Here is a 9,974-nt window from a genome sequence, read left to right as displayed (position 1 = left end):
TGCACTACCTGCAGATTGGGGCCATTTCTCACCGGACCGTTTACTACGTCAGCACATTTGCACGGCCCGGTGTGGAACAACTGAAGGGCTTTGCTGCATGAGCCCAGTCAAGCATCACATTGCTGACAGAGGGCGAAAAATATGTAATGGCAATATAGATAAAGTGGCCATACCGAAAATGAATGTCCTTGCTTCACCTGCATGGGTCCTGTATGTAGGTTATTGTTGTTGTTGGTGTTCATGTAATCATCTCAAGCGGTTGGCTCTGACAGGCTTCATATTAAACGGCTACAGTAACTCGTGACAAGTTGGGGAGATGTACAGTAGAATGTAATAAAGGCAGAGTCTCCTGGTGAAGGATGGAGGAAATCTATTTGTAGCAGCAGCCTAGACCTGGTCTCATCTGTGTTGAAGTCTGTATGCTCACCAGTTAAACTCTGCTCTGAAATGTATCGTCAATCAAAAGCCAAGATCTGCACAAATAAATGCAGTTTCTAAATCCATTGAGGCTATACGTTTAGGACAGAGCAAACCTTTTAGAGGTCAGGCAGTGACTGTAAAAGGCTCAGTTTATCTTGCACAGTAGCAGTATATTTATAAGCTTACTTTGCTAAACATATATTTTTTTGATTAATTGGATTTTAGAGGTCATTTAGAATCATATTTCCCCATGAGAGGGTATACTCACTTGCAGTGCACAATTTAGTACTAACACAAAATTAGTGTTGTGGTATGCACATTCAATACTACAATGAATGTGCAGCTATACTGACAGAGGCAAAGCAGTGACATTCAGCTCAGTATGTTTCTGTCAGAGTCACCCATCCATCGTTTGATTCAACCTCTTCTACTGTAGGCTACATCAGTGGTTCCAGTGGTGTAAAGTAACTAAGTACATTTACTCAAGTATTGTACTTGAGTACAATTTTGAGGTAGCCTACTTGTACTTCACTGGGATACTTCCAATCAGGGACAAATTAGCCATTGGGCCAGTGGGGCCGTGGCCCAGGGGCCCTTGGCTCTCAGTGGCCCTACAGGGAAATTGGACGGCGCTGTACTGGGTTTGACGCCCTGAAAAGGGCTGCTGGGGCCTTCATTGGTCGAAAAGTTGATAAAAACACGATGGTGTGCATGGCATGCTGAAAGGTGGATTTTCAGGACTGATTTAAAGGATGCCAGTGATTTGCATTTTTTGAGAGAGGGGGTCAGGGCATTCCACACTTGCGTGGCAGTGCTGTTGAACGAGAATATACCAATATATATGTTTGTTTTGAAAGTATACGTGGTGCCAGATCGTTGTTCTCGCTTCCTCTTGTATTGTGGTTGTCGCTCACTTTTTTGAGATAGGTTAGTCAGGTATGCGGGTACTGAGGGCAGGCTGAGGGTACAGGACAGCAGGCTACAGACAGTGGTAGGGAGAGATAGTGGTGAATGAATAAGTTACAGTAAAATCGAGAAAAACGGAGTGAGGGGCATCTGGTCCCGGGCTGCTGGGCCAGGGGGAACTTCCGCGTGCCGAACGGAAAGGCACGCCGTGCGTGTGTGTGTGTGTCCAGACCGGGCCAATGCCGGGGTCAAAACTCTCTGCAGATATTAATTATGGTCAGGACTTTAATTGGGGACAACATTGAAAATAGATGTTTACAGAATTCCATATGGTTAGGCCAGTAAAAAGATATGTAAATTCCCCCAAATAATAATAATAATAGTCTATATTGTGCCCTCATGGATATTCATCTTCACTTCACAGTATGTTCCAGCAGAAAAATACATAACCATAGCACAAAACATCACCAAGATAACATGTCCAGTACATAGAACCAGCGAGGCAGTTTGTTTAGTGCAGCAATGACTTAAGGGACAAAACTCAACAAACCTTTTCCCATTTCAAAGTTCTGTATCTCCATCGTCCAGATGGCAGGTGTCTGAAGTGATGATGTAAGGCAGGGGTCCTCAACTGGCGGACCGCGGTCCAGTGCCTCCCCAGTGTCCCCCCAGTGCCTCCCCAGTGTCCCCCCAGTGCCTCCCCAGTGTCCCCCCAGTGCCTCCCCAGTGTCCCCCCAGTGTCTCCCCAGTGCCTCAGTGTCCCCCAGTGTCTCCCCAGTGCCTCCCCAGTGCCTCCCCAGTGTCTGCCCAGTAATTCATTAATTAATCAAAAAATGTCGGCGCGCAGCGTCCCGCTCATGGGACCGACACCGACCTTAGTCTTTTTCAAAAAATATTAGTGGACCTTCAGCATTTCTAGTTGAGGACCCCTGATGTAAGGTATGATCAGTGTAATTTGCTACTGTGAGTGCAAAACGTGTTGTTCATAATCAGAAAGTGTGTGTGAGAAGATGATATTAGAGGCAATAGGGGTAATACTGAAAAAAAAGTTTGTTTTTGTTAGACATGGTTATACAAGTCTGTTATAAGTAAACGTGCATGCGTGCATGCGCGCGTGGGCTGACCCTGCCCAGCCTCAGACCCATGATCCCAGCTCTCTCTCCTGCTTTTTTGGGGAGATTGTGAAACTTCCTTTCTACGAGGGAGTCTGCTTGGCCCCGTGGGCCAGATGTTTCCTGACTCCCACCATGCCCCCCCCATGCCCCCCCCCCCCCCCCCCCCACACACACACACACACACCCCTCCCTGACGGTGAAAGGCACAAGAAGGGAGAGAGAGACTCAGCCTCTTACTCTCTCTCAGTCTCTAAACACACACACAGACTGACACACAGGGACACCTGGAGTCAGAGCAGCAGAGTCCTCTCCACCACGCGTTGAGGTCCACAGTCAGCGGCTAGGAATTACTTAGACTGCAGTGGCCGTAACTCACCTTCACACACATACAGCGCGCACACACACACTCTAGACTTTAACACACACTCTCTCTGTCTTTGGTCAGTTGCACGTTTCTCTCTGGTAAGAGCGCTGAGGAGGAGAGCTTGCGGCGGGACAGGACAGGGATCTTTGCCGCCTGGGCAAGAGGAGAGGAGAGGAGAGTATGACGTGGGACTGCGGCCTGCGCTACATGTTCTCCATGCCCCCCGGGCTGCAGCAGCCGGGGGGTGGCGTGGGTGGGGGCGTCCCGCACGACAAGGAGGACCTGTCCTCCCGGCTGGAGATGGTCCAGAGGCTGGCCAAGGACGGCTGTCGCTTCCTCCAGAGCCACAGCAGCAGCAGCAGCAGCAACAAGGCCTCGGACAGGACGGGAGAGGTGAGTGAGAGCACTCGCAGGCACAGGCACATTAGAATGGTGTTAGAACAAATGTGGAAAACTTCTCATTCTGCTGCTACTCTGCCAACAACATTTGGAATGCCCTGACACCATCCATTGAAGTGTAAAACTGGAATTCTTTCCAAATGAAAAAGGCCTGAAAAAGCATCTATCAGGAGACCACAGGGGAGGTTTTGTACATATAGTACTTGCATTAGGTGATATGACACCTTGTATTGTTGTATTTTTGAGGGGCGCTAGTATTAAACTACAGGTTTAATGTTTGTTTTTAGTTCAATGTTTGTTTTAAAAACACCATTGACAATGAAGGGAAAATGTACGTCATCTTGTCCCTAACACAAACATTAAATGCCATTAACAATAAAGAGAATTTAATGTTTGTGTTTGTAATGTGCACCGTTTGTTTTACATCACCATTACATCACCTAATCAACATGAGTTAGACTTTAATATATTAGCCCTCACTTCACACGGTTGATTTTTGTTATTTTCATGAATTGAATAGCACCACAATGGAAACAAGTCCCTACTGGAATTGTTTTTGTGTTATCCTATGTTAGCCTTTAATTAGTCTCCACATGCTGTTTACATTTCTGACTAATAAAGTATTAAATCAGCCCCCCCCAACACACGCACACGCACATGTGCACACACACGTGCACGTGCACGCGCGCACACACACACACACACACACACACACACACACACACACACACACACACACACACACACACACACACACACACACACACACACACACACACACACACACAGTCTAAGGTCCCCTGGCCCCAACCAGATGATCTAAGGGTATACGTGTAACTTGCTACACCATTAACAGTATTAAAAGTTAGCAGTACAATCTTAAAATCGATCCTGAAGGAGACTGTGGCAGCCAGTGAAGTGCAGCTAAAACAAGTGTTATGTGCTCAAATCTCCTTGTACCTGTGATGAGCCTAGCTATCGCATTCTGAACCAATTGTAGACCTGATGTCTTAATGACGGGGTGCAATGGAGCATTTTATTTTGTAGTTTCACTCTGAAACGGATATCTGTGTGTTTTTGAACCAATCAGAGCGTTGCATCCCTTGAGGGTATGGGACGTAGCTCCACTACATGCCCGTGCGTGACGTGTGCGCTGAGTTTGTTTGTTTTTCGTGTCACAGAGAGACGAGCAGCAAAGCTTGTGGCTTATTTCTAACCTATAGTATAACGTTTTCAGAGACATATTTTAGCGTGATGATTACGTTTAAAATGAGTAATACACTGTCTGGATATCATCTTGAATGAGATTAAAAACAGAGTAGTTCTGTAATCAAATCCAGTTGTATTGGAGGAACGGGCAGCGATTGGAATAAAACAGGTGAATGAAAACAAGATTAATTTTTATTCATGCAGGACTCGACACGTCATCGTCGTGCATCACGTTTTCGTCCAAGGACGTAGGCCTATTTAAAAAAATAGATTTGTATGGATTTTTGATATAAAAATACACTAAGATGGAACATATGTCCCATTGTTTTGGCATAGATTGTTAGGTATGCCCATATGATGACCACGGATATGCTCTGAGGCTGAGAGAATACATCAGCGCATTAGTAAAACAGAAACATATATTTTCAGGTGGGGAAACGAATTTCATCCAATCAGGAGAGAGACCTATATACAGTAGGATAAACAAATGAAACCTAAAGTGATGAAATAAAAGAATGAGCAAATAAAACTGAAACACATTTAACTCTTTTATTGCGGCCAGCTGTTGAATGAATCTCAGTTCCAGGTGCCACCATAAACGTTCACTTTAAGATTCTGAGTTTGCCCGCCCCCCACACACACTCACTAGTCACTACACACACGTTAGTATCATTGGCACAAGCACACACTGTCAGAAGCTTTTACATGGCGGGAGCGTCGTGGTACAAAGGCACAAATTAAATCTGAAATTTGGATGGCAGAAGATCCACCAAGGACAGCTCTCCTGGATAACGATTTATGGACGTTTGAAAACCTCCTCCAATGTTAAAAGCTGCCATGGGACTCAACCATTATATAGACGGAGTATACATTGGGGTCCGTATATATACGGACCTGGGATATAACATCCCCTAGCGGCGGGGTCCGTATATATACGGACCTGGGATATAACATCCCCTAGCGGCGGGGTCCGTATATATACGGACCTGGGAAAGAAATAATTAAGCTGATAAATGGGTTCTCTCCCTTCTTGACTGGATGAAATTGGTGTCCCACCGAAAATGTATTTCCTGTTAACTAAAGAGCTTCAGGTCTGAGACCCCTGTTTCTTAACTGAACAAACAAAACAGAAATGATTACTGTTGAATAGTCGTACACCTGAATGAAGTATTGACTCTTGCTATTTTTAACAATCCTTATAGACTAGACTTATATAGACAGTATAACGCAGACATAGAGACTCGGCCTTAATTTGAAGCCAAGTGTTCGTTCGACCTAGACCTATTAGTCCTCTAATTATGTGTCTCATTAGGTTTATCCAGCTGAATTAGCATAGCGTCACTTTCGTGTCGGGTGGAAACCTCATATGTCCAAAACGGTTACTATTCAGGATTCAAACTCAAAAACAGCAGTTCGACAAGCTTGCAGATCTGCAACTTCTGATACGTTTGTGGGATGCTGTATAGTGACAAGTAGCGTTAATTTATTAAACTAAACAAGTTAACTAAGTTAAGTTAAAATGTGGAGATAAGAGGTTACTGCCCGACAACAATGATATATTCCATTACACTTACAGTATAGCCTAACATTGCATAGCATGTTTTTGCCCTGGGCTGTGCAGGGCTGCCACGCGCTGCAGCAATGAGATAATTCATAGTCTCTCTCTCTCTCTCTCTCTCTCTCTCTCTCTCTCTCTTCCCACGGGAGTCTCTTTCTCATTCATCTCAGCCATGATAATGTGATAATCTACCATAACTTTACATAAAGAGCTGCTTTGTTGGCAGCTTTATAGTCACTTGTCTTTGTCATGTTGTACAACTTCCAGAGGGCAAACATATGTGTGGTGCTGTCCCTGGTGTCCCTGCTTCTGCATTTAATATCCCTGCCCCCCCCCCCCCCCCCCTTTCTGGTCAGTAATTTCTATCACCGTTAGGGATATGTTTTTCTCCTGCTTCTGGTCAGACTAACATGGACTCACACATGTATTTATTACATGGCCTGGTTGAATGCTTGATTCTGATTGGTCAATCGCAGAATTCAGCGGTGTGTTATTTCTTGATAACAGACGCCTCCGCTCTATAACAGACCGATGCCTAATCAAACCCTCGGAGCACCTGCTGTGCCCCGCTTGATTTACTGCTGTTTCCAACATGACAGCCATGTGACAATGCCATATACAGCTAAACATTGCTCTCAAAAATGTTTTTGAAAACATTTGAGCGAGAAATTGACGAAGCAGTACCCGAAAATGGATTCTATTTGATCAACTCACGTCCTTGTTTTCCGACAGTGCTGCAGCTGGGCAGATGTCGGCCAGCGCCACACTTATTACCGCAAGCAAGGAAATATCTTGTTTAGTTGTGTTTTGGGTCAATTTATTAATTTATGTATTAAGTAGCCATGTAATAAGCGGGATAATATCTGCCTAGGTGGTCATTTCGGGAAATAATTCACCTTCAGGGTGATTAACCACCTCCGCTTGACCACCTACTGTAGGCAGATATTATCCCTTACATATGATGTGTCACAATTCTGCACACTCTGAGCTTGTAGATCAGCTATTTCCCCTGCTGCAGCCTGCACCGTATTTGAAGGGCTGAAGAGGTTAAGAAAATGTTTTTTGTTTTCTTAATGGAGCCGTTTATCAGCCTGCAGGGCACTGGAGAAAAGGTTGCTAAAGATATCCTTCTAAGGGAATGAGGAGGTTCAGTGATGCATTGAGCTTATGAGCACATTAGCTCAAATGAATGACATTTCTTAACAAAAGTACCATGGCAGCAAGTTGTAAGCTCACTCATCTCAAATCAATAACATTTCAATATCACCAGTGGTGGAAGAACTAAGATGTGTTACTTAAAGGATGTCTTCACTTGCTGTTCGCCCATTTTCAACTTCATGTAATTTGTCCTAACTAATGCTCATTATAATGTGGTACCATTTTTGTCTAATTGGTCTGTGTCTCAGAGGAGGGCTGTGGACAGTTCAGAAACCTGCCTACCAGTGACAACATCAATGGGGAATCCAATCTAAGGCTTTCTATTCCTGGAATGTTAGCATGCTATAATAGAAGCCATTATTGTTCCCACGTTAATAAAAAAAATATAAAACAAAAAGAAAACCTTGCCTAACGATGACTTGTTCTGAAGTGTCCACAGCCCTCGACACAGCCCTCGACACAGCCCTCGACACAGAAACTCAAAAGTTTAACTTAAGTACACTACTTGAGTAACGTTACTTTCCACCACTGAATATCAGCTGCCAATTAAGCCGTTGAGACACTAACAGGCCTGATTGGCTCGAACTGACCTCATCGGCGGGCTCAGTTTTTCCTCTTCCTGTCATTGCAGCTGTATCAGTGTTCAACCTGCTGTAACAATGGCAGGAAGTTAAGGGCTGACGTACTGTACCACAGCCCCGCACAGACCTGCAGTATGTTGACGTACCACATGCCCCACACAGACCTGCAGTATGTTGACGTACCACATGCCCCACACAGACCTGCAGTATGTTGACGTACCACATGCCCCACACAGACCTGCAGTATGTTGACGTACCACATGCCCCACACAGACCTGCAGTATGTTGACGTACCACATGCCCTGGCCTGAACCAGTGTTCAGTCCAGGGCCAGTACCAGTACCATATGTGACTTATATAGGGCTTGTTTTTTCGGTAAAGTCGCTTGGTAGTTGCAGGTTTGCATTTTTTGGGGGAGCCGTGTTTCTAAAATGTAGTTGTTTATTTGGGCTTGCTGCATATAATAAGCCAGTGGTTCTCAAACATTTTCATGTCAAGCCCCCCAAATTAATATGTGTTTGACCGCGGACCCCACCATCTGAAGATATTTAGTGCCAGGGATCCCAGATTTGTGTTGTCAAAATGCTTCGAAAACATTCAAAGTTTGTCACACTTGTTCAGTATGGGCTCCAGTGGGACAGGTCTCTGACCTTCAATAAAGGCTGGGCCAGGCGTCCTTATCCATGTCCTCATCCACCACAATGACCTTACTGTGTATTGTGAGTCACTGCCAAACCGGGGTACGACTAACCTTTTCCTTGAGCAAAACACATGCTGTTACTGCGTATTATTGTTTGAATGGCACGTGGTCTGTCCACTGTATTGTACACACGAACAGAAAGTAAGCAAGTACATTTATTCAAGTACTGTATATTACTACAAGGTACCATACCGTGCAATGTACTGTTGGATAATTATATAATTTCTTAATTAATTATGCTAATTAGAAAAGACTGTATATTAACTTCGATAACTCAGAAGTAAAACCCAAATGTAAAAATACCAGTGAAAGTAATCAGAGTACAAAAAGTACTCAGTATCATAAAAACCCAGGCATGGAGCCCAAAATGGTTATAAACCATGATATTATCTGGAAATGTCCAGATAATCTGGAGATTATATGGATGGACCGTTACCAGATTAGAGAAAATGATTTTGAATAATCCAATGATGCTGCAATAATGCATGATACTCATATTAATACATAAGCTCACATATTAAAATAAATCCATGTTGGTTCAAGCAGGGTGGTCAGCATCGGCAGTGCAAAGCCTATACTCCCTCGGCCCTGAGGGCTTGGAGTGCAAAGGGCATAAGTAACATTTTCTGAATTTTACAGGAGAGCTTTTCATTGATTGTAAAATATCTCCTGTAAAATTCTGAAAACGTCACTTACGCCCTTTGCACTCAAGCCCTCCAAGCATGTTCCCTCAGTTTTGGGTTAGGCTTGGGGTTAGGGCTGAACCCTAACCTTAAAGATTTTTTTCCACCCTAAAACATGATCATCAGGTCTTATTGTTATATAAGGAGGTATCGTTTTTTCAAAAAAGTGTACAGTATTTGTTAAAATGTTGTTTTTATGTGGGCACACGCCCACCAGTTCATTAAGTATGCCTGGTTTGCCTGGTGGGTGGTGATGGGTGGTGATCCACCTGAACTGAAGCCGCACCCACAGCTGTAGTTGTATGATAAAGGGGGAGGGGTTAGGGGAGGGGCTGATAATGTGATGGCATACTGTATATAGCCTCCAGGAAGAAACCCTAATTACGAAGTTAATACACCATTGCACATAAAAACGACTCCAGGGTGTCTAATGAAGTACTGTCACCTCATAGACACATGAAAAACTGGAAAAATACAAAAATTGTGGCACTCCATCTTTAAGGTTATTATGGTTATGGTTGGAGTTAGTGTTAGTTTTGGTAGAGTAAATATTGTGCGTTGTGAGCTTGTTACTTTTCAAAACAGTTACTTTTATCCACACATGAACAAATGTTCATGTGTGAACATTTGTTCACATGAACAAATGTTCATGTGTGAATGCAGAATGGCAGATTGGTCTGGCACTCATTCTGGCATTTTGCTCATCCTGACCAATAGCCCACTATTCAAAGTGGGAATTTTTTTGCTGTGACATTTGGATCTGGTTGTAACCGCCCATGGAAATGATTCGTCCCCTACCCTAAGTTCCAGACTAATAACTACGCAGTGACATTAGTCTTGCCAGGCTATTACTTTTCAAGATTTTTTTTTTTTTGCAAAAG

At 43.9% G+C, this 9,974-nt stretch overlaps 1 protein-coding gene across 1 annotated transcript in view; it reads left to right on the top strand.

Annotated features, from left to right (window-relative positions):
• Positions 1–2,740: 2,740 nt before the first annotated feature.
• The window catches only part of LOC306925219 (rap guanine nucleotide exchange factor 5-like), an 83,333-nt gene continuing 76,099 nt past the window's right edge, over positions 2,741–9,974 (top strand). The window contains exon 1 of the mRNA XM_079503920.1: positions 2,741–3,198. Within this exon, the coding sequence (XP_079360046.1) occupies positions 2,986–3,198 (213 nt within the window). The 5' untranslated portion in view covers positions 2,741–2,985. The remainder of the gene's footprint in view (positions 3,199–9,974) is intronic.

The sequence above is a fragment of the Electrona antarctica genome (assembly GCF_951216825.1).
Source record: "Electrona antarctica genome assembly, chromosome: 6".
Classification (NCBI taxonomy): domain Eukaryota; kingdom Metazoa; phylum Chordata; class Actinopteri; order Myctophiformes; family Myctophidae; genus Electrona; species Electrona antarctica.
The sequence above is the reverse complement of the archived record's forward strand: the minus strand, read 5'-3'. Positions and strand labels throughout refer to the sequence as shown.